We start from the raw sequence: 23,552 nt of genomic DNA, 5'->3' as shown, positions 1-23,552 counted from the left end.
TTCGTCATCTGTTTGAACTGTCACACATGTAGGTCAGACAAACTCAATCCTTTAAGAAATAATTCTAAAAAGACTTCAATGCGCGTATGTAATTATAACGAAGCTTGTACTAGTGGCTGAGGCTCAAAAACCTAGCGAGCCGCCTGTCTAGACAGCATCACTCATGTGCGAAACTGACTAGAGAGCCAATTAGATTATGAGACGCAACCCGTTTGGCTTTCGGTGTAGCAAACGTATTCCTGCATACGCTCTTTCGCACTCTGTATAACGTTAGTGTTGTTTTTGCCGTATGTTTAGGTTCAAACGCTTGAGTTGGTGTAATAAATATATATCAGTGCTCATAAGGAGTTCTTCCTTTCTCTGACGGATTTGTGGCGGGGGCACCTAAAGAGGACGAACATGTCGGGAAAGAGTTTTCGCGTTAGCGACGGAGACTGGGTTTGTCCCGATAAAAAGTAAGACTTGCTGTATAATGGTTTATTTTAACTCGCAATAATGCATAAAAGGGTATATTCGCATTACTTAGCAGTTAAACCTTCTGGGGAAATTAATGTTGGCTGATAGAAGATCACACGCTTCTGTTAGCATAGCATTTGTTAGCGTTAGCACGCGGCTGTAACGGGACATTAAACGCGGCCTTTTCATTTTTCTTAACATAATTAAACGGTATATTCATTTCTATCCACTGAAACACTGAATTTCAAATAATTTTTAATTACATTTTCATAATTTTTAGGTTAAGCTATAATCTCAGCAGCTATGTGCACGAGTCTGCTAACTTAACGTACTTCATTAGTAAGTTAGTTACAATGCCTTGGGCTATAGGACTTTTTTTTTTTATCTTTCAAATTTGTGCTCCATTGGAACGTCTCACTTTTTTTTTTTTTTTTGAAAATGTCAGGCCTGTTCTTTGTGTGCATGGATGTTGTTCATGTTGTTGTTATAATGTTCAGAGACCTAACCAGTTTTGCGTTTATAATATTTTAGGTGTGGAAATGTCAACTTTGCTAGAAGAACGAGTTGTAACAGATGTGGCAGGGGTAAGTGGATTATAAATGTTTGTATAATCATTAGGTTTTGTATATTAGGGGTGTGTTATACAAAAGCATCAATACATGCTTGCAGTACTTTATCATGATTAGTCTAAACTAATTAGCCGATTTTCCTTAAACAGAAAAAACAACTGAAGCAAAAATGATGAAAGCAGGGGGAACAGAGATTGGAAAGACTCTGGCTGAGAAGAGCAGAGGTCTCTTCAGTGCCAACGATTGGCAGTGCAAAACGTGGGTATTGCTAAAATGTCTTTATTACACTTTCACTATGCATTATAAACACATTCATAATTATTAATATCTCCAGTATCTGTTGAATTCAGTGTGAGAAAGTGGAATGTTTCAGCCATTCTTGCCTTTCTACACTGACAACATTTCTTTTAAATTTGTTTCAATGATGTTTAAGGAAACCATTCCTTCTGACTTCTTCATATTTTACTTCTCATTTGAACTCCACGCTGCTCAGCCTGCTTAATGGTGCAGAATAAATGCACACAGCATATCCTGCCATGAACAGCAATGATTGGGGTCGGTTCACTTAAAAATGTTGATGTAAAAAATAAGACGTCACAGATCTTTCTGTGTAATGCTGCTTCTAATTCAACCACTTTTTCCTGTGTAGCATTGAATGTGTGGATGACAAGTTGTTGTTTTGACAAGCCCTGTCCTACAGAGTTTAGCTCCATCCCTAATCCACACACACACTAGAGAAATCGAACCAAATGCCCTCTTCAAGTGCATCTGGGGAACTCGTACCTCTGAAGGTTCAGTCACGTTACTTTTTGTTCCATTGACTTCGATTCGTAGACGTGAATGCTGGACTCAGGAAACAAGCTCATGCAAAATTCACTGTGTTCCAAAGTTTAAGTTTGGTGAACTCTGCCCCTTGATCTTTTATGCCCCTTTTTTTACATCTTCTGAGGTAATTTAAGTCTAAGGTGAATAAAATGAATCCACTGCATCCTCAGAGGCCGGGAGTTTATGGAGGACTCTTATGTTTATTATTACAGCCAACAAAAGAACCGTTATAATGTGTATCACTAGCTGCTCTATTGATGATATAAACATGGCTGACTGTGTGCGGCTCACTCAGATCATCACCAATCATGGGCTGGGCTCCCCCTACTCTTAGACTAGTCTAAATATGTAACCACTCGTTTATGGGGATTATAAAAAAGGATTGGGTGTGTTTTTACCATTAATAGGTTGTTTACATAATGTGGATACACATCTGTGGTCAAACCTCATAAAATTGAGATTTGGTCCCCTTTAAATATGCAGGATTGCAGTAAAGTGGAGAAGATTGTATTTTTTTTTTTTTACATTTTGGATGCAGTATATATTAAATTGTCTTTTTAAAAAGATACAGTTAAGTGTGGCATCATATTACAACCATTGCAGCATCTGTAGAAATTTTGCGTGCTCGGTCTAGTGTGACTACAGCTTGAGTCAAGTGTTCCTTGTAACAAACTCTCACATTAAATTTGTTACTTAAAGCAAACTTACACCATTCTCTACAGGCTCACTCTATGTTTGGATTACAGCTAGATTCTGTATTTTAGATGAGTGTTTTCAGCATGTTTAAAATCGACACAACCTTTCCGACTTGACAACTTGCATATCATCTAGAATTCCAAGTTTCCCACTTGTAAAAACAACTTCACTTTGCCATTCGTTTGCTTGGAACTCATAATTATGATATTTCTAGCTTTACTTGAAGGGTCTTCAGGATTACTAGAAAATTGCAACCATACGTGCAGCCAAACCCTGCAAGACAATGACCATCAAGAACTGGAATTGCATTTTACGGGCTTACATTCTCCAATCCATCCAACCCATATTGGACTATAAGCTAGTTAAGACAAGAATATATAAAGTTTTTCTCATTTTCCTGAGGTGGATCACCCCATTTTTGTTTAGTTCTGAAAGGACATCCAAACTAAAGGCCAATTTTTGTGTGATGCTCAATAATTCAACCACTATTACAAGTTGATCAGGTCTTGTAAATACCTTGAAAAGGGCCTTTTCATTCTCTTGCTTATGAGTTTGAGACCCTTGTAATATACCAATGTTATTCATATCTGAACTTGTTCTTGCTTTTAATCTAGATGTGGCAATGTAAATTGGGCCAGAAGATCAGAGTGCAACATGTGTAACACTCCTAAATATGCCAAACTGGAGGAAAGGACAGGTATATTTTTATTATTATTTCCTTTATTGCATATTGACTGCAATGTAATTAATTTTTGGTTAATGTCATATTCTGGATGAATGTCTCTAACAGGATATGGTGGAGGCTTCAATGAGAGAGAGAATTTAGTCTACAATGAGCAAGAGGAGTCCGATGGCGAGTATGATGAAGTCAGTGGGGGTTTTTATCTATTTATTTTTTTCAATTTGTATATCACTTCTCACAATACATACTAACAGAAACCTGCATTTGTACAATTTTGTTTTATGGACAGTTTGGGCGCATAAAAAAGAAGTATCGTGGGAAAAGCACGAAGGACACTGAAAAGAAGGAGGAACCAAAAAAGAATAATAATAATAATAATGATGAGGAGGAGGAGGAGGATGAAGATGATGAAGATGGAGATCTTTCAAAATACAAACTTGATGTAAGGGATTGTTTTCTTGTTTTGTGTTGCTGGTTCTACGATTTGTTGCTGTTTTAAATGGATTTTATTAGTCATAAATATCAGATATGAAAAATGAATTATAATAGGGTGCAGTGTGAACAAATCCTTCAAGCTTCTGCAGATGATTGAACTTATCTCAGTTTTTGGTGTCTTTTTGTTCTTTATGCTATTAGGATGATGATGAGGATAATGCAGATTTGTCCAAGTATGAATTGGATGATAGTGAGGAGAAGAAAGGGACTCGCTCCAGCTCCTCACGGTCATCATCTCACTCGTCCAGTTCAAGTTCCCGGTCTAGGTCCAGGTAAAAGGGTACAGGTCAAGGGTAACTCCAGGCAAATGTCAGTATCAGCTCAAATCGTTTTAATTTTGAATTTTTTTATCTTTGCCTCCTTTAGTGTTTTTAAAAATATTTGGTCTTTTTTCAAATGCCTTTTGATTGACATTATAAAACTTGATGTTCGTTTAATGAAAGTGATCATGTCAATTCGTTGTTATTCAATTCAGAATTCATGCCATCAATACAATTTGAAAGTATTTTAAAGCCTTTTAAAAGGCTACTTTTCTTGGGTTTTCATCAGCACGTCTTTAACACTATTGGAAAAATCTGTGGTGTTTTTCTTCTTCTTTTTTCTTTTTTTTTTTTTCTTTTTTTTTTTCATGTCGGTGTTTAGCAGATCCCGGTCCAGGAGCTCATCCAGTTCCAGATCTCGCTCTCGCTCCAGGTCCAACTCCAGGTGAATGAGGTGACATGCACTCTCCAGGAAAGAGTGTGTGTGAACAGCCAGTGCTTGTAGTGAACTCTTTGTCCTAAGTCTGAACACAAATCAACTTTTGATCAGCGTAGAACAAATGAGGGTGATGTGGGGAGCAGTGTGATGTCACTTTATCTCTTTGGCAATGTCTGAACAGGATTATTTTTTACTATTTGATCTCAGCATAGATGTCAAGAGCTTTCTTGTGCTTTTAGAAAATGTGTCTCCTTTTGGAGCTGTTGTTCATTATTCAGTGTCCCAGATCTCCATTTATCTGGTAACACCTAACAGGCAATTAGAGCTGTAAGTTGTACTGACAGTTTCAGCTTTGTTCTGCTGAAGGTTCAGTTGGTCAGACTTGCAGTTTTGGTCTTTTCAGAAGTTGTAATATACACTCTAGTATTTCGCAGGATGTGGGTGGATGCTTTCCTCTCATTTCAGTCCCTTTGATCATGTTATTATAGTAATCTGTGTAATGATATTTGTTTACCTTATGTAAATGCTTATTTATCCCCTTTGAAAGATCCAGCTCCAGATCAGGAAAGGGCTCTGCTTCTGCAAAGAAGAGGTCTCGCTCCCCTTCATCATCGCCAGAGGGAGGCCAGAAGAGGAGTCGCTCCAGGTCCTCCTCTGTTGGCCGCAAAAAAAGACGCACACGATCGCACTCGTCTGAAAGGTTTGGTGTAACACATGGTGGCCTGGATGCCAGGCGTCCTTCTGCATTAACCCTTGTGTTATGTTGCGGGTCAATTTGAGATTTAGATTTTCTAGTTGTTGGAAATACTGGTTAACCTATGTTTTTTCTCTTGATATTTTGTGACTTTTTCTCATTTTTCATCATGAAAATGCATGCAAAGTTTCAACATGCTGGTGTTTTTTGAAATATACAAATAAAATTACTATTACGTTCGTGATGTTCGCGGGTCAATTTGACCCTCATAGGCAGCTATTCAAAAGCAACTGTACAGACACATAATAAAAACATTTATTTTATGTATGTCAGGCCATCAACTACAGTTCTAAAGTAAGTGCATCTAAAAGTGCTCTAACCCTAACCAAACACACTTCAAAAAGCTAAATCATGGTGTTCAGAATTAATGGCAAATTACAAATGAAAATCTTTGACAAGACACAGATAGTAAAATAAGCTCTCATTTATATATTCAAGATATCTGAAATACCTAGCTTTTAACCAAACCTTTTATGTAGGATTTTCAAAGGCAGCTTCACAGAGCCAAAACATAAATAAAAAACATTTATTTGATGTATGTTTTTGTTATGTCCTGTTTCTCACTCCCTTGTGAGTGAATAATGAGCTTTCCCACACTTTTGCTCATTGTCTTACAAGACTTCGACATAGACAGCAGGAAAAATGAGCTCCCAAAGATTTACAGTAAAAGAAGTAATTTCACAGGTTTTGGAGTATGATACTGATACAGATGAAGATGTTTCAGAGTTAGAGGATGCTTCAGAGATTGATGAAAATGCTGATGAAGATACAGAAAATGAATGGTCTATGGATCACTCTGAGGAAGAGGCTGCCACATCATCCACCTCATCAGAGAGAAATGATGAATCACAGCAACCATCAAGCTTTGAGCGATGGATGTCAAAAGATGGTAAAATAGAATGGACCTCTACACCCCCACAACAGTGGGGAAGACTGCCAGCATCCATGGTTATCAAGAACATTCCAGTTGCCAACACGATTTGGATTTGAAGAGTCCACGACATACATTCAGCTTTTGATCTGTATTTACAACCAATAGAGAAGACTATTCTGGATATGACCAATCTGGAGGGAAGCCGTGTGTTTGGTGAGAAATGGAAACCACTTGATCTTATTGATTTGAATGCTTACATTGGTTTGCTAATTTTAGCTGGAGTGTACAGATCAAAGGGAGAGGCAACTGCCAGTTTATGGAGTACAGAGTGTGGAAGGCCAATATTTCGCTCCACAATGTCTCAGGAAAGATTCCACATCATTTCTCGGGTCATCCGTTTTGATGACCGTGAAACCAGACCCAGTCGACGTGAGCGGGACAAATTAGTGGCAATCAGAGATGGGTGGGATAAATGGGGAGAAATTCTGCCTCGTCTTTACAACCCTGGGCCACACATTACAGTGGATGAACGCCTTGTACCATTCAGAGGACGCTGTCCTTTTCGCCAGTACATTCCAAAAATGCCAGCCAGATATGGCATCAAAGTATGGGCAGCCTGTGATTCCAAGTCCAGCTATGCCTGGAAAATGCAGATTTACACAGGCAAGCCATCAGGTGGAGAACCTGAGAGAAACCAGGGGATGCGTGTGGTTCTACAAATGAGTGAAGGGCTGCAAGGTCACTGCATAACCTGTGACAACTTCTTTACATCGTACAACTTTGGTGTGGAGCTACTCAAGCGAAAGCTGACTTTGATTGGAACAGTGAAAAAAAAAAAACCTGAGCTACCCAGAGAGATTCTGAACATGGAGGGCAGAAACGTGCATTCGTTAAAATTTGCTCTCTCGGAAAATGCAACAGTAGTTTCTTACTGCCCCAAAAGAAACAAGAATGTCCTTGTGATGAGTACAATGCACAGAGATGCATCACTGAGTGCAAGAGAGGACCTGAAGCCAGAAATGATACTGAACTATAATTCCACGAAAGGAGGGGTTGACAATTTGGACAAAGTCACATCAGCCTACAGCTGCCAGCGCAGGACTGTCCGTTGGCCTCTGGTGGTCTTCTACAACATCTTGGACGTGTCAGCATATATTGCCTTCGTCCTGTGGCGTGATATCAACCAAACCTGGAATGAGGGCAAATTGAATAAACGTCGGTTGTTCCTGGAGGAGCTGGGAAAAGCTCTCATCACACCTGAGATCCAGAGACGCGCCTGCCCACCTCGATCACCAGCGGCTGCAGCTTTGGTTGAGTCAGTGCAAGCAGGTGGATCTGAAGTCAGACCCACAGAAAATGAAGGAGTGAACACAGATGATAGGAAAAAACGGAAGAGATGTGAGGTGTGCCCATCCAAGCGCGATGTCAGAAGTAACTTCTTGACTTTATGAAATGAGCCAATTTAGGAAAAGTAAATATTTTCATTATACAGCTACATTGTTCAGTTAGGATGTTCTAAGAAATAAGAAGAAAAAATAATAAATTAATTGTATATGCAAAGCAAGTCAGCATACTGTTTATTTTCAAATTTTGTCAAAACAAAACAGTTTTAAAAAATGGTTAAAAAACATTTTCATTAAATCATATCTTCAGATATATTTTTCTTGGAATATTTGACAAATGTTGATATTAAAAGTTTACAGTTTGTACCTTAATCTTTGTTGTTTTTCATAGTGTGATTTTTGAGGAATTGTATTGAATCCAATTAGGGTCAATTTGACCCGCTCCATAAAGGGTGTACACAGAAATCGAACAGTGCACAAGGGTTATACACAGGGCTCAGTGATGATACATTTTTGAAACAATTTGACACAATTGTTCTTTTCTCTGTACAATAGATTTTTTATGCTTTGTTTTGATTTCAAAAACCAAATCTTTTAATCTGTCATGGTCTTTTTCTTTCTCTTTGTCTTTTTCTATCTGTAGGCGCAGAGGCTCATCTGGATCATCCCACTCTGGCTCAAGCTCAAAACAGAAATGATTGACAAAAGAAAAAAAATCTTTCTAGAAGTGCATATTTTTTTGGTTTGTTTTTTTACTCCAGTTTTTGGGGCTATTGCAACTACTCAACTGTTTTGATTTCACATTGATTTCTATGAAAGAAATACTTGTGCACCTGTTCACAACCTCTTCTCGAAAGGTTTCTGCTTTTTTTGTTTCTCCTTTTTTTTCTTCTTTTTGCATCTAGTCAGATCTCTTAACAGTACAACTTGAGGTGTAAAGTCTGTAGTGTCAGTGGGTTTATAGAGAAATAACATCAGGTCTGTGACTGAATGGCACATATCTTCTGGACATCAACCATTTTGATGGGGAAATTATGCAAATTACATTGCGGAAATAGTTGTATTCTTCTATTTCAGACATTACTGCCATCAAAACAACTAGTTCATTAACAAAACATTTAATTTTAAAAAATGGATGCTGGTTTTATGGTTCTTTTATATGAAACCCCTCACAAGCAATGTTAATGGCTTAACCACGTCAGCAATGCCAGCATCTAATAGAGAGCCTCTAAGATGTAGCATTGCCTTGTCTAATTGTGCATTAAAGGTAAGTATGTTTTTCTTTGCTTGTAGAGATTTATTTTCTTCTGTAAAAACAGATGAAAAGTGAAATTTCTGTGTCCTTTTTGTCAGTATTTTTGTCTTTGTTCTTAATTTTATGATTCATCATTTGTGGAACTAAAACTATAGACACACTCAAATTACTGATAAAATAAAATACTGGTTTGGTTTTCTCTTCTGTTCAAATCAAATTTGGAACATGTAAAATAATCACATTCACCCACCACTCCCTTTCTAACATACAAAATATGAAAATGTTTGAACATGAATAAACACCTGTTAATCTGAAACATTTGTTGCACGAGTTGCTGCATTGTGTGATGCCTTGTTTGAGATTTATTCCCCCAAATATGCGCTCCTTAATTATCTCTGCATTTTTAAAAGACTTTGAAAAACAAACAAAAAAACTAGATTACTGTGTACAGTCGTGGCCAAAAGTTTTGAGAATTACATAAATATTAGTTTTCAAAAAGTTTGCTGCTAAACTGCTTTTAGATCTTTGTTTCAGTTGTTTCTGTGATGTACTGAAATATAATTACAAGCACTTCATGCGTTTCAAAGGCTTTTATCGACAATTACATGACATTTATGCAGAGAGTCAGTATTTGCAGTGTTGGCCCTTCTTTTTCAGGACCTCTGCAATTCGACTGGGCATGCTCTCAATCAACTTCTGGGCCAAATCCTGACTGATAGCAACCCATTCTTTCATAATAACTTCTTGGAGTTTGTCAGAATTTGTGGGTTTTTGTTTGTCCACCTGCCTCTTGAGGATTGACCACAAGTTCTCAATGGGATTAAGATCTGGGGAGTTTCCAGGCCATGGACCAAAAATTTCAACATTCTGGTCCCCGAGCCACTAAGTTATCACTTTTGCCTTAAGGCACGGTGCTCAATCGTGCTGGAAAATGCATTGTTCTTCACCAAACTGTTGTTGGATTGTTGGAAGAAGTTGCTGTTGGAGGGTGTTTTGGTATCATTCTTTATTCATGGCTGTTTTTGGGCAGAATTGTGAGTGAGCCCACTCCCTTGGATGAGAAGCAACCCCACACATGAATTGTGTCAGGATGCTTTACTGTTGGCATGACACAGGACTGATGGTAGTGCTCACCTTTTCTACTCCGGACAAGCCTTTTTCCAGATGCCCCAAACAATCGGAAAGTTGCTTCATCGGAGAATATGACTTTGCCCCAGTCCTCAGCAGTCCATTCACTATACTTTCTGCAGAAGATCAATCTGTCCCTGATGTTTTTTTTTTTGGAGAGAAGTTGCTTCTTTGCTGCCCTCCTTGACACCAGGCCATCTTCCAAAAGTCTTGGCCTCACTGTGCGTGCAGATGTGCTCACACCTGCCTGCTGCCATTCCTGAGCAAGCTCTGCACTGGTGGCTCTCCGATCCCGCAGCTGAATCCTCTTTAGGAGACGATCCTGGCGCTTGCTGGACTTTCTTGGACGCCCTGAAGCCTTCTTTACAAGAATTGAACCTCTTTCCTTGAAGTTCTTGATGATCCTATAAATTGTTGATTTAGGTTCAATCTTAGTAGCCACAATATCCTTGCCTGTGAAGCCATTTTTATGCAACGCAATGATGGCTGCACTCGTTTCTTTGCAGGTCACCATGGTTAACAATGGAAGAACAATGATTTCAAGCATCACCCTCCTTTTAACATGTCAAGTCTGCCATTCTAACCCAGTCAGCCTGACATAATGATCTTCAGCCTTGTGCTCGTCAACATTCTCACCTGAGTTAACAAGACGATTACTGAAATGATCTCAGCAGGTCCTTTAATGACAGCAATGAAATGCAGTGGAAAGGTTTTTTTGGGATTAAGTTAATTTTCATGGCAAAGAAGGACTATGCAATTCATCTGATCACTCTTCATAACATTCTGGAGTATGTGCAAATTGCTATTACAAAAACTTAAGCAGCAACTTTTCCAATTTCCAATATTTATGTAATTCTCAAAACTTTTGGCCACGACTGTATAGGCTGATGTTAGATCCCGCACTGCTGCTTGTGGGGAATTCTATTGATGTTTGTAAATGTATGCATTGATCTGAAGCATTTGTTCAGTTTGTTTCCTTCCATGTCTAGTTTATAGAATAACATTTTATGAGTCGTGTATGAATTTACTTACGATTGCTGATGAGCAAAAATGCACCTGCACTGCAGCCACTGATGGTCCGTCTGAAGCGATCGTTTCTCGTGCGCTAGGTGGCACTTGTTGCGTTCCAAAGCATCTGTGAGCTGGCGGTGGAGGATTATCATTGAATTAAACTTGAACCATTATTATTTGTCCATTCTTTGGAAACTTGCCTATCACAAAAATAATTCGTGTTTTGCTTTAACGTTTAGCGCTAGTTTAGTTAACCCGATCTAAAAAAAAAAGCCATACATCCGCTAAAGTTATACTAGGCTGAATTGCATGCGCTCGCACGACACGTAGGCTACAGCAAAACCGGGAACTTGAAGTCCATCTGACGGTATTTTCGCTTTGTGTTGAAGTAAAGATATTCTTTGTGTATCTTGCACTGTTTTCTGTTGTCTTTCTGAGCATGATTTACATTTCCATTCGAGTCCCGCCTCTGTGTTTATAGCGCGCTCTCGGGCAGCCGAGCGCACAAAGTGAAGCAGACTTCGCTGAGGACTCCACCTGTTTCAAAATGAACTACTGTGGCCATGAACACCCTCCCTGAAAAAGGATGACATCTCAATGTCAGTCTTCAGATGTCCTGCAACAAAACCTGACTGCTGGAACCATGATGTGGGACTCGAACCTCTCCAAATCTTCACAGGATAGCAAGAGCCCCAGCTGTGGCACCGTGTCCGTGTTTTTTCCCATCACTATGATGATCACCGGAATGGTCGGAAACACTCTCGCGATGCTGCTAGTTTATAGCGCATACAGAAAAAAGGAAAATAAAAGGAAGAAATCGTTTCTCCTTTGCATCGGCTCGTTAGCATTAACTGATCTTTTTGGCCAACTGCTAACAAGTCCGATTGTCATTTCGGTGTACAGAGCAGATCTGAAATGGAAACGCGTGGACCCTTCAGGGACTCTGTGCGCTTTCTTTGGGGTGTGCATGACTACTTTTGGCTTGTGTCCTCTCTTTTTAGCCAGTGCCATGGCCATTGAGAGGGCTTTGGCCATCACTGCTCCTCACTGGTACTCGCACTACATGAAAACCAACGTGACCAAGCAGGTTATGGTCATCATCTGGTGCCTGGTTTTGCTATTTGCTTTATTGCCCATTGCTGGGGTTGGAAAGTACACACTGCAGTGGCCAGGGACTTGGTGCTTCATAAGTACAGGTGACAAGAACGTAACGGGAAATACGTTTTTTGCCACGACATTTGCAGCATTGGGGATATTTTCCTTGCTGGTCACGTTGTCGTGTAATGTTGTGACCATCCGAGCTTTGGTTACACGTTGCAAAACGAAGGCAACCTCAACCCAGTCATCCAGGCAATGGGAGAGGTTAACAACAGAGACTGCTATTCAGTTGATGGGCATTATGTGTGTGCTGTTGACATGCTGGTCACCTCTACTGGTATGTATCATATCAGCTTTTGCCAGATACACTTACTGTAGTTATCAGATGAAAGCATGCATGGTGTCATTCCTGCTCAAATGTAGTGTGCTCAGCTACAGTGCTCAGTGTCTTTCTAAATTGGATTAAACAGAATAAATGAATTCTTATGTAAGGGTGAACTCAGACTGGCTGTTTGACAACTACTGTACATGCTAGAGGGCCACTACTTGTATTTTCAGTATGTTTTTGAGCAGTTATTTGAGATTAGTTACTGTTTACCCTGGGATTTTTCCCTAGGCTCTATCCAAAAAAGACTCTTTTGTCAATCTAGAGAGTTGCTGGTATGATTTGACCTTTTCTAAAAATGCCATTTCTTCCCAGTCATGGCATTTCACAACTAGGCCCACATGATTGTGCAAATTCATAATTTCTGAATGTGGGAGGAAAAAAACAAACAGAATGGGTTGAAACCCATGGGTTGTTTATGGTGTTATGGCCGATAACAATAAATGGCAGAAGTTTAAATTCTATTCAGTTTTGCCTAAATTAATTAGAAAAAAAATAACAGCCCAAAATTGAGTAATCAGTCATTTTAAGTGTTAATGTTATCATGTAGAGTACGAAAAATGGAAATTTATTTTGAGATGTGCTCAAGACAAAATGTAACAGTTATTAAATTACACATTTAAAAATTGGGTGTTAGATGATGACAAAAGTGATCTTAAAGTAAAAATAGGGGAAATATATTATTAGTGCACAAATAAATGTCCAATTTTAGTAAATACATATCAAATATTAACAGATATCAATATACAAAAAAAAATTGTTTCATAATTAATAATATTTATAATATAGCATTGCCTGAAACCGAGAGTATGGATCTTTTACTAACTAAAAACGTGATAGACAGAATAAAATAAAAAAAACTGCCATCTAAAATACTATGGAAATCTTATAAGCAGTCTTATAAGTTTATAAGCACATGCATTTTTTTCTTAATTTTAAAGAAAACAATATTCTTATAATATAGCCATTGTCTCCTCCCATTCTGCAGATCCTTATGTTGAAGATGATCTCTACCCACACATCCTCGCATCAGTGCAATTCTGCTGCTGTATCTCTCTCACCCCAGGACTTACAGATGGACTGTAACTTCTTTCTCACAGCCATACGTCTGGCCTCGCTTAATCAGATTCTAGATCCATGGGTTTACCTGCTTCTAAGAGAGATACTCCTGAGGAAGTTCTGCCAGGTGGCCAGCGCAGTATCCAAGTGCTCACTGAACGCACGGAAAGAAACGCAGTGTCCTCTAGACGCCCTAGATAAAAAGGTCATTCACAATGATAATGTTCACAAACAGTCCCTAACCATGGAGAACAGTAACTTGAATGGGGGAAATGAGGAACAGTGACTTGATAGTGGTATAAAAACTGAAGAATTTTCCAATGACCCACTGTTAGAATAATAAGGAACTGGCCATTCTCCAGATCTATTTGTGGATTATTGTATTGATATAGGGCGATGTCAGCATGCTACCACGCAAACACATCATTCATGTCGCTGTCACAGTCAACACATTGAAAGAGTTTTTATTCATGGTTAATCAGCAACCTTTGAAATGTAACAAAATGGCAAGACCTTGAAATAATTACAGTAGCAGGGTTCCTCACTGTCATGGAATCACTTGATAGTATGGTGCATGTTACAAATGGTTTTGTGGGAATCCTGCATATACAACAGCAATATTAGCAAATTAACAAAAGCAAAATCATAAACTGATGTTTTCCAGCTCCCATGGAGACTGATTATTTTAAACTATATAGCAAAATCCTTTTATTCACCTGCCAACTGCAAGAAGAAATTGAAGGAATATTTCTTAGACTAATTTATGGTCTGTTATTTAACATTTCAGAGCTGTTTATTGTGCAGTAAAGCACTGAATGGTCTCAAATACTTTTCTCTAAACTCATCCTCACGGCTCAATTTAAAACCTTTCATAAACTCTAAACTTCTTTAGACTTATTGTGTGCATTTCTCAATGCCTAGTCTGCAGAGCCCATTTTGATGCTGATAACTGTAACTGTGGGCCTATTTAATCGAATTCCATGCTTGAATTCTTCAGTTAGATTCCTGAGTAAATGTAAAAGTGCAAACTAATTCAGTAGTTTGGTGAGATACTTTCTGACCTTGGAACCGTCCACTCAGAGCGTTCATTTTAGTAGCCAACACACCAAGTGCCTCAAGGTGTTGTATCTTTTTATGTGCAACATTTTTGATAATATCAATTGCCATCATAAACCAAAATACCTTTTTTTTTTTCTTTTCTTTTTTTTTTTTATAAAAGGCAATTTCAACAGATGATGTTTAGTCATTCATGGAAATTGCTTTTTTATACCAGTTGTTGTCAGAAGGCCATTAAAGCTTTGTTCTGTTTTTATCTTGCATCCTTTTAGTGGTATATTATGTCAAATTTGAGGTAGTTTGACTTGAGAAATATTCAATGAGTTGTATTACTGGTGCAAGCTGTTTGTTGAATTTCAATTGAACATAAATTATTGGCTAGGATGAATGAAATAGTTCTTCTAATTGGGCCCTTGAGTTGTACATCTGTAATTATGCATCTACCGTGTGTGACTGAACATCATCTCAGCATATTATATGTTTGCACGGTGCAGTTATTGATATAGAAAAGACCCATGGATCATCAATTATGCGAAACAGCAGGTTATATTCATGGCACTCTGCAAATACATTTGTAATGCAATATACCATATTAAAAGGAAATTTTAATTATTTAAATTCTATTTAAATAATAATTATGGTCAGTCATTTGTTAAAGGAAAATACTTTCAAAATAGTGTTCTGTAAAGCACTGTCTTTATGTTTCAAACCTGCTTAAATCCCCATGACGCTGGAAATGTTTGGGCCAATGATTTTACACCCTGTAGATTAAAAGAAAATGAGCAAGGAAAATGCAAAAGCAGTGTCTGAGAAAAAAGGGAGAGGCAATGTAATGCATTTTCCTAGAGGTCAGAGTTCTGTGAAATCAGTCGACATGACAAGGTGCCATTACCAGTAAATACATTTGGAAGATTGCATTAAGAATTGAAAAATTGCTAGTTTTTCTGTTTCCACCAAAAAGAGGGTTTGAAAATCCAAAAAATATCCTGAGAGAAACATCAGAGAATACTGTGAAAATTAATTATTTTGACATGGGACTTCATTTATAGTGAAATGCTACTCCGGCTGCACCATCAGATATAGTCATGCTGAGCTTGCCATTGTCTGCTTGGGTAGCTGCTGAATAAGGCAATAGAAAATAGAATGATTGCATAATATTTCATTGTCAAATTAAAAGTTCCAGTGTATCCATGACTACAAAAGCAGGTCTCCTGTCAGCTCACATGCATTGAGCTGATAATAGATATGACTTATGGCCATTCAGTGTATGAATTATGTGACTGATTCTTATTTACTCCACGGGCTCAGAGTCTACAATAAAGCTGTTCAGAGCATTGTGTTAATGTTGCCAAAGGCATCTCATCTGAGCTTCTTTCATATAGAAAGGTTTATTCATTACAATATTCTCTCATCATTTACTTGCCCTTACAAAACCATTAGGCTTTATTTTTGAAGGAGAGCTTTCAAGATTCAAGTAAAGCCACCATAAATGTAAACTAAAAATAAATTAAAACACAGCTGTTCTCCACACAAAGCTAATTATTGTCTTCGGAGGAAATAAATATTATATTATTAATTATAGTCCCTTTTGAAGCTCCAGTCACTCTTCTATGTAGTTCAATGAAAAAGGAAGAAGAAGAAAATCATCCATTCATACATTTACTAAACTGTTGCTGCTGTGGGGAAAATGTACCCAGAAATGTACCACGGGAAAAAGAAACTTGTATGAGTTTGGAATTGATTCTTTCATGTTAATGCAAAGACTTTCATACATTTTTGTTGGTGTAATTAAGTGTCTGTACTTATTCTGACCATTCTAAGTGGAACTACAGAACACCAGTGATTTTCTGTAATCATAATTTATAATATATGTACAGGCAATAAGAGCTGCCAAGTAGTGTTTGCATGTGAAGCCACCAGCAAATCATTTTAGATCATAACCCACCAGTGAATGTCCTAATGCCAGATGAAGTGTGGCAAGTCTGCATTACAAACAACAGGGTTTCATGAATGTATCTCAAGTTTTACATTTATTTCTGATGTAACCATGTGTACAGCTCTGAGACTCCATTCACAGCCAGAGCTGTCATTAAGCTTGTATCAACAGATGGTCGTGGCTCTGCTTGTGTGTTTTTGATAAGAAATGTTTGCATATGCTTGCAACTGTTTGACGTGTCTACAAACTGCTCTGATGTGCTTTCCTTGTAATGGTGCTCATTATTTGATTCTGTGCTGCTTGTGTTTTCCATTCACCAGGATGGACTATCTTTCATGCCATTATCATAATTAAATGATGGAAATAATAATGGAAAAGAATGTTTTTAACCTTTTAAAAATGCAGCATTCATGCATGAGACGCCTTAAACACGGTCAAAAATGGCTCTTATTCCCCTTAAACTGTTGTATGACAGTTCATTTAAATAAAAGCTACACTATTTTTGAAAATAGGCTCATTTTCCAACTGCCCTAGAGTTCAAGTTTTTTTTTTAAGAGTTTTACCGTTTTCAAACCCATTCAGCCAATCCATCCATCCAGGTCTAGCGGTAGCACTTTTACCTTAGCTTAGCATAAATCATTGAATTTTGGTGAGAATGTTATCATCTCGCTTAAAGGGGTCCTATTATGCTTTTTCACTTTTGGAATTTTAGTCAGTGTGTAGTGTAGTGTGTATGTTTGGGCATTAAAAAAAGATCTTCAAACTTACAAATCTCAAAGTCCACTCCAAAGGAAGATATTAAGTTGAAAATATTTTTTTCAAGAACTACAACGAATGACTCGTTTGGACTACAGCGTCTGTTTTTCGTGTTTTGTGATATCACAAAGCGCTCCATTAGAATATTATTAAAAATTCCTGCCTACGGAGATTCGAATGGTTGGGGGGTGGGGAGAGGCCAAAGACATATACACTAGATGTCGCCTTGGCTACGGCAGTTCATTGGAACAAATGCATAAATAGAGCCGCCATCTTGGAACAGGAAATAAAATCACCATAAATCGTCATGACTGTGATTTTCTAGTTTTTTTTTTGGTTCGTTGCAACAGTCAGACATGTATTTATCATTGAGTCCAGAGAAAATTTTAGGTTTTGATATTAAGTTAATCTACTTTTTCAATGCATAGTGCTAGTAGGCTTAAGTTTATTAGTCACATTCTTCCACTTGAGTAAACTTTAAATGAACTATCGCTACTTAACTTATCCTACTGCATGCAAAATTGCTACATGTTAATTTAAACATTTTAATTGTATGAGTCTATTAAATATGATACACAAAGCAATTTGCAGGTGGAAGCAAATCACAAATTTGAGAGGAACATAATGTAAAATATTAGATATTTGAGGTGCCAAAGACTATTCAATCTTTTCTTCATTCCTGTCCCGCAATACTTTTGCTACATTAAATATGTACTAAAGTCAAATTTATACAGAACCCCTTTAAATCAGTGTAGTGTCACACAGCACCAGTGGGAGAAACTATTGAATAGAGACCAAAGCAACTGACCACATTTCCAACATCTTAATATCATATTACATTGATATAAATACATTTCAATCAGGACCACTTCCGTCAAGTATATTTATGACAATTATAAATGCATACAGTTAGTGTTGGCGGTATGGTTATGTTCTGGGCAACACTCCACACGCCTGTCCATGCAGCCATGCTTGGACAAACCGGGGAGAGCAGCAAGACAAACCCCCTGGCGTACAGAACAGAACCATTAGAAGCATATATATAATTACAATTCACAATTGCAACAGAATGACGGCGACAGAACAAAAAACACATAGGGGGAGACCGGGGATGGTTGTAACAATTTTGACCTTTCTGTCTATAGCTTGTAGTACTTTGAAGTCAGTGTGTTCAAAATGTGATCCAAACTAGTTACAAGTGTCTGCTATTAAATGACATAGCTATTATCTTTGCAACACAAACAGAAAATGCATGGTTTAGTTTCAAACACGAGGAGTGAAATGTTACAATTCACCCCATAGTCTGGGTTAGTTGTAACATACCCTGGGGTGAGATGTAACATTATGATATCCACCGGGGTGATATGTAACATAATGAAATAAGGATTTTGACAAAAAAAATATTTTGAAAGGTTTTTATTCAACACTGACTTTTCAATATAACTAGTCATAGTAATTACCATTATAAATTGAACTTGAACTCAAAAATTGTTTGTTTGTAAGTGTTAGTATTGGCCATAATAAAATTGAACACTTGAACATTGTGTGTGTGTGTGTGTGTGTGTGTGTGTGTCTGTTAAAGTAATTGACCATAGGAACTAAATTAAAGAACTAAATTAAAGAATTAAACGTTTGTGTGTTACTCTCAGTCATAACCCAGAGTCTTGTTGTTACAACTAACCCAGAGTCATGTAGCCATGAACTAGCTCACCTTACAGCTAACAGGCAAAACATTAGCACTAACAACTTGCATGGAAAATATCTACACAGACAGACAATAAACATAATAAAAGTTTGAGGAGTTTAACTACAAAGCAGAAATTTCCATAACAAAAACAAAAAAAGTAAAAAAAGTTACTTTCATACCTCAAAATTGTTTTTTCCACTCTAACATGTGCTGTGTCTCCAACAGGGCTCTACTTTTTCACATGTGGAATAAGAACTAAACTGAGCATGTGCGAAGTGAATCAGGTGATTTGTAACTAGTTCCTGATTGGACATATTGGAGTTGTTACAACTGACCCGTGTTACAACCATCCCCGGTCTCCCCCTAATAAAAGAATAAAAAATACAAATAAGTAGGCTAGGTAAGGAATGACACATAATAAAAGAATAAAAAATACAAATAAGTAGGCTAGGTAAGGAATGACACATAATAAAAGAATAAAAAATACAAATAAGTAGGTAAAGAATGACAATATACAAATTGACAATTTGTATTGACAATTGACAATTGACAGGTATATTACAAGTTACAAGTGTATGTGTATATAAATATAAATATGTTTTATGATTCAGTATCATAAAACACATTCTCACTTGTGAAATGTAATCCCTTGCTGTCTGGTTTTTAGATTTCTTTCGTCTGAACATCCATACACAGCCCAAAAGTCTGGCATCGTCCATGAATTTGAAGTAACTTACAGGCAGAGATAGCGGCGTTACCTAGCTATTTCTTATGACAAGACCCCTGTTCCAAGATGTTGGTGGTTTAAGCTTAATCTTGCATGTAATGTCTGATAAAGCAGTTTTTTAGCAAAGTGCTGCTGTGTGTACAGCGGTTACCAGGGAAACATTGATCTGTACACTCCAACAGCGCCTCCTGCCGGCAGAGAATGAGTTTGCATACACATGCTGTCTGGGAAACACTGGACTATGGTATGAATAAATTCAGCGGTATAAAAATTTCACTGCAATTCATGTTAATATTATAGAAATAAATAACAATAAAAATAATACATATGCATTTATCTGTACACAGCAAATGCAGTTATTTTTAAGCGGTTGTTGACGTCCTATATAAAAGGTGATTCAGCCAAAAAAACAACAACAACAAAAATAACTTTACCACTGTAATATGTCTTGCAATAACCATGCGTGCAATGGTTCTGCGTGACCCTCTTGTTCAATATTATCTGAGTCTTAATCCAGCTGTTTGTGCCAGGATCGGGAGAAAGGTATTGTAATAATGTATAACGCGCTTCTGTAGCTCAATTGGTAGAGCATTGTGTTGTCAAGCGCAAGGTTGGGGGTTCGATTCCCAGGAAACACATGATAGGTAAAAATTGATAGCCTCAATGCATTGTAAGTCGCTTTGGCATCTGCTAAATGCATAAATTTAATATAATGTAAAAAAAAATAATGCATTTTTGAACCTGCAAGCATGTTCTAGTACAGGGGTTTTCAAACTGGGGTCCGCGGACCCCAGGTGGGCCGCAAGAGAGCGCTAGGGGGTCCGCGAAAAACTTGGCAGAAAAAAAAAAATGACAGCCCGTTCTCATCCCAAGGCGTCAGTATATGACGCCCTAGCCTAGGATGAGAATGCATTGCAAATGATTTAGGCTACGAGATATTTTTTTTCCAATCCTAAAATTATTAATTATTAATGACCAAATCTATATATAGTTTTATGATTTATATAAGTGGATACTTAATTGTAACGTGTTTATCCCAAAATCCTTTGCGCTCTTTAACGTTTTGCATACAGTTGAATGGACGGAGCAATTAGCGGCTGTAAGTGCAGTACAGATGATGGAAAGATTTTTAAAGAATCCCGCTCCCGCAAGCAGTTCATGCAAATCTGACTTGGCGAATGCAAAGGCAAAAACCAGAAAATATGACAAATCTTACATTGCGTTTGGTTTTACCTGCATGTTAAAGCAGGGAGTCGATAGACCCCAGTGTGTTCTTTGTCAAGAGATTCTCTCAAACGAATGCATGAAACCATCCAAGCTCAAGCGCCATCTACAGCAGAAACATCCCAATGAGGCAGAAAAATCGACTGACTATTTCAAACATCAGGAGCTGTGTTTGGCCCGGCAGGCTAGTATTTTTCGGCAGCAAGCATCAGTCCCTGAGAGGTGTTTAAAAGCGTCATATTTGGCATCACTCCACATCGCGCGTGCAAAGAAGCCGCACACAGTTGGCGAAGCATTATTATTACCAGCTACCAAAGACATCGTCAAAGAGTTATTTGGAGAGGAAGCGGCACGAAAGGTAGATTGTGTGCCTTTGTCAGACAACACAGTAAGCAGACGCATAGGTGAGATGGCCGATGATATTTCATCACAACTTTTAGAACAGCTGCAAGTCAGTGAATACTTTTCACTTCAGTTGGACGAAAGTACTGATATAGCGAATCAAGCACAGCTAATGGTCTACGTACGTTTTCTCGGTAAGGACAAATTTATTGAGGAACTTCTCTTCTGTAAACCCCTTGAAGGCAGAACCACAGGTCAGGACATATTTAATATGATGGATCAGTTCATGACGGACAATTCAATAGACTGGTCTCGGTGTATTGGCGTGTGTACCGACGGTGCTGCCGCTATGACCGGTAAGCACAGCGGCGTCGTGACTCTGATAAAAGAGAAAGCCCCCAACGCCGTTGCCACACACTGCATGCTTCACCGTGAGGCTCTTGTGGCCAAGCGCATTGAAGATGACTTACATCAAGTGTTGAAGGATGTAATAAAGACTGTGAACTATGTAAAATCACGCCCATTGAAACACAGACTCTTCCGTTTACTCTGCAAAGAAATGGGTGCAGATTACGAGGGTTTGCTGCTCCACTCAGAGGTGCGCTGGCTTTCCCGCGGCGCCGTGTTAAGTCGCGTGTACGCGCTGCGCAAAGAGCTGAGAGAGTTTCTCTCTGATGAAAACCTAGAACTTGCCAAATGTTTTGAAGATGACACTTGGATACTGAAGTTGTCATACATGGCAGATTGTTTCCAGCATCTCAGTGTCCTCAATCAGAGCATGCAAGGACACAATGTTCACATACTGAATGCACAAGACAAGGTGCGTGCATTCATGCAAAAATTATCCCTGTGGGAAAGCAAACTGCAAGAAGGAGTAACAGAAATGTTTCCTCTCTACAACCAGGAGCGCATCTCCTCCACTGCAGACAATATCACACCCATAATTCAGTCTCACCTGTCACATCTTCAGGGCTATTTTAAACAGTATTTCCCTGATTTGAACAACAACCACCTTGACTTTGTAAGGGACCCATTTGCACCAGGGGTTGGCACTTATCTGGATCTGGCAGCCAAGGAGCAACTGATTGACTTGTCAAATGATGGCGGGAGAAAAACAAGGTTCCCATCTCTTCCTCTATCAGAGTTTTGGATGTCTGTGAGAGAGGACTACCCTATGTTGTCAGAGAAGGCAGTAAAATGTCTTTTACCTTTTGCCACAACTTATTTGTGTGAAGCTGGATTTTCAGCACTGAAAGTACTTCAGTCGAAGCACAGAGCCCGTCTGGAGGTTGAAAGCGACATGCGTCTGGCTCTAACTAAAATGAAGCCACGTTATGACAAACTATGTAGAAGCCACCAAGCTCATCCGTCCCATTAGGAGTTTTGAATCAGTGAATGATTCAAACTGGTTTGATTGTGTTTGTAATGCAAATGCTGTTCTTCAGGTTTAACTTCTAAAACTCTAAAACTAAAAAAGAAGGTTCCTTTTTCACTTAATAAAAATATAGCAGCAATTTAGCAGTGCCTTAATTAGAAAAGGTACCCAGTTCAATGTAAATATTTTGCAGTTTTCCATAAAGACAGGGAAAAAAAACTACAGAAACTACAAATATTACAAATGTCCAGGTTTAACTTTTCATCTACCAGTGCCTTATTTAGAAAAGCTATCTTGTTCAGTTAATGTAAAAATTTTTTTTTTTTTTTTTTTTTTTTATGAAATATAAAATAATTGTGAGAATCATTTTTGGCTATAGTGAGTAGCCAAACTAATAAAATAAATAGTTTTTAAAACAATACCATTTTGCATGCCTGTGAAATACGAATTATAATGTCTTTACGTTATACAGAATTTTAGTTTACAGATTTATACTTGAAATACATAAGTGCCTTTAAACTTTAGGCAAAGGGGTCCCCTGCAAGGAATCATCATATTTGGGGGTCCCTGAGATTAAAAAGTTTGAAAACCCCTGTTCTAGTACACCCCCAAAACAAAGACAAAGAAAGACATTGTAAAAGAGCATAATAGGGCCCCCACCCATGGTACAGCAGCAAATTACCTTGATTAATACTCTGGAATGTAAGTAGTTCCTAGCCATATCAGCCTAGAAAATAGCAACTTAAAATTTTTCGTCTGTCTTAGTACACAATGAGAAGACACAGAAGAGTCAAGTTTTAAATAGGAAAAATATCGAAACTCTTTGGGCATTTTTGAGCAAGATGCTAATGGTCTAATCAGATTCAATGATCTATGCTAAGTTAAGCTAAAAGTGCTACAGCCAGACCCGGAGATCAGCTGAATGGATTCAAAAATGGTCAAATTCAATTGTTTAACTCTAGTGGAATTGGAAAATTAACCTATTTTCAAAACAGTGGAGTGTTCCTTTAAAAGGACCAAAACTGAACATAGTCATCATTTACTTACCCTCATGTCTTTCTTGAAATCCTAAAAGATAATTCCTTTGCTGGTTCATGCAAGAAAGAAAGTCATGCAGTTT

The 23,552-nt window shown here is 38.0% G+C and overlaps 3 protein-coding genes across 6 annotated transcripts; all 3 read left to right on the top strand.

The window, feature by feature from the left end:
* Positions 1 to 277: 277 nt before the first annotated feature.
* On the top strand, positions 278 to 8,928 carry LOC132151792 (zinc finger Ran-binding domain-containing protein 2-like). Of its 4 annotated transcripts, none has more exons than XM_059560158.1 (10): positions 278 to 455; positions 988 to 1,040; positions 1,175 to 1,283; positions 3,161 to 3,243; positions 3,337 to 3,413; positions 3,518 to 3,670; positions 3,865 to 3,995; positions 4,369 to 4,428; positions 4,970 to 5,122; positions 8,037 to 8,928. In XM_059560158.1, the coding sequence occupies exons 1-10, from the start codon at positions 400 to 402 to the stop codon at positions 8,089 to 8,091; spliced, it is 930 nt and encodes a 309-aa protein (XP_059416141.1). In that variant the 5' UTR covers positions 278 to 399; the 3' UTR covers positions 8,092 to 8,928. The 4 variants fall into 4 exon arrangements, with proteins under 4 accessions (XP_059416141.1, XP_059416140.1, XP_059416143.1 ...); XM_059560157.1 differs by having other exon boundaries at positions 4,366 to 4,428; XM_059560160.1 differs by lacking the exon at positions 8,037 to 8,928 and adding an exon at positions 7,872 to 7,890 and having other exon boundaries at positions 4,970 to 5,163.
* Positions 5,855 to 7,155, top strand: LOC132151287 (piggyBac transposable element-derived protein 4-like). The gene is made up of 2 exons (XM_059559392.1): positions 5,855 to 6,970; positions 7,018 to 7,155. The coding sequence occupies exons 1-2, from the start codon at positions 6,233 to 6,235 to the stop codon at positions 7,084 to 7,086; spliced, it is 807 nt and encodes a 268-aa protein (XP_059415375.1). The 5' UTR covers positions 5,855 to 6,232; the 3' UTR covers positions 7,087 to 7,155.
* Positions 8,929 to 11,126: 2,198 nt separating the features above from the next.
* Positions 11,127 to 15,627, top strand: LOC132151791 (prostaglandin E2 receptor EP3 subtype-like). The gene is made up of 2 exons (XM_059560155.1): positions 11,127 to 12,222; positions 13,259 to 15,627. Exons 1-2 carry the CDS (start codon positions 11,374 to 11,376, stop codon positions 13,613 to 13,615), a joined length of 1,206 nt encoding a protein of 401 aa, XP_059416138.1. The 5' UTR covers positions 11,127 to 11,373; the 3' UTR covers positions 13,616 to 15,627.
* Positions 15,628 to 23,552: the final 7,925 nt, after the last annotated feature.

This window comes from Carassius carassius, chromosome 10 (genome assembly GCF_963082965.1).
Source record: "Carassius carassius chromosome 10, fCarCar2.1, whole genome shotgun sequence".
Lineage (NCBI taxonomy): Eukaryota > Metazoa > Chordata > Actinopteri > Cypriniformes > Cyprinidae > Carassius > Carassius carassius.
Note: the sequence above shows the minus strand (reverse complement) of the source record. Positions and strands in the feature narration are given on the sequence as shown.

Excerpts from the sequence above, each read along its gene's own strand:
- LOC132151792 (XM_059560157.1), top strand. The coding sequence starts at position 400 with ATGTCGGGAAAGAGTTTTCGCGTTAGCGACGGAGACTGGGTTTGTCCC. Across the intron at positions 1,041-1,174 it reads TTGTAACAGATGTGGCAGGG|AAAAAACAACTGAAGCAAAA; the intron begins GTAAGTGGATTA and ends TTCCTTAAACAG. Across the intron at positions 3,244-3,336 it reads CAAACTGGAGGAAAGGACAG|GATATGGTGGAGGCTTCAAT; the intron begins GTATATTTTTAT and ends TGTCTCTAACAG.
- LOC132151287 (XM_059559392.1), top strand. The coding sequence starts at position 6,233 with ATGACCAATCTGGAGGGAAGCCGTGTGTTTGGTGAGAAATGGAAACCA. Across the intron at positions 6,971-7,017 it reads CTCTCTCGGAAAATGCAACA|TACAATGCACAGAGATGCAT; the intron begins GTAGTTTCTTAC and ends CCTTGTGATGAG.
- LOC132151791 (XM_059560155.1), top strand. The coding sequence starts at position 11,374 with ATGACATCTCAATGTCAGTCTTCAGATGTCCTGCAACAAAACCTGACT. Across the intron at positions 12,223-13,258 it reads CATGCTGGTCACCTCTACTG|ATCCTTATGTTGAAGATGAT; the intron begins GTATGTATCATA and ends CCCATTCTGCAG.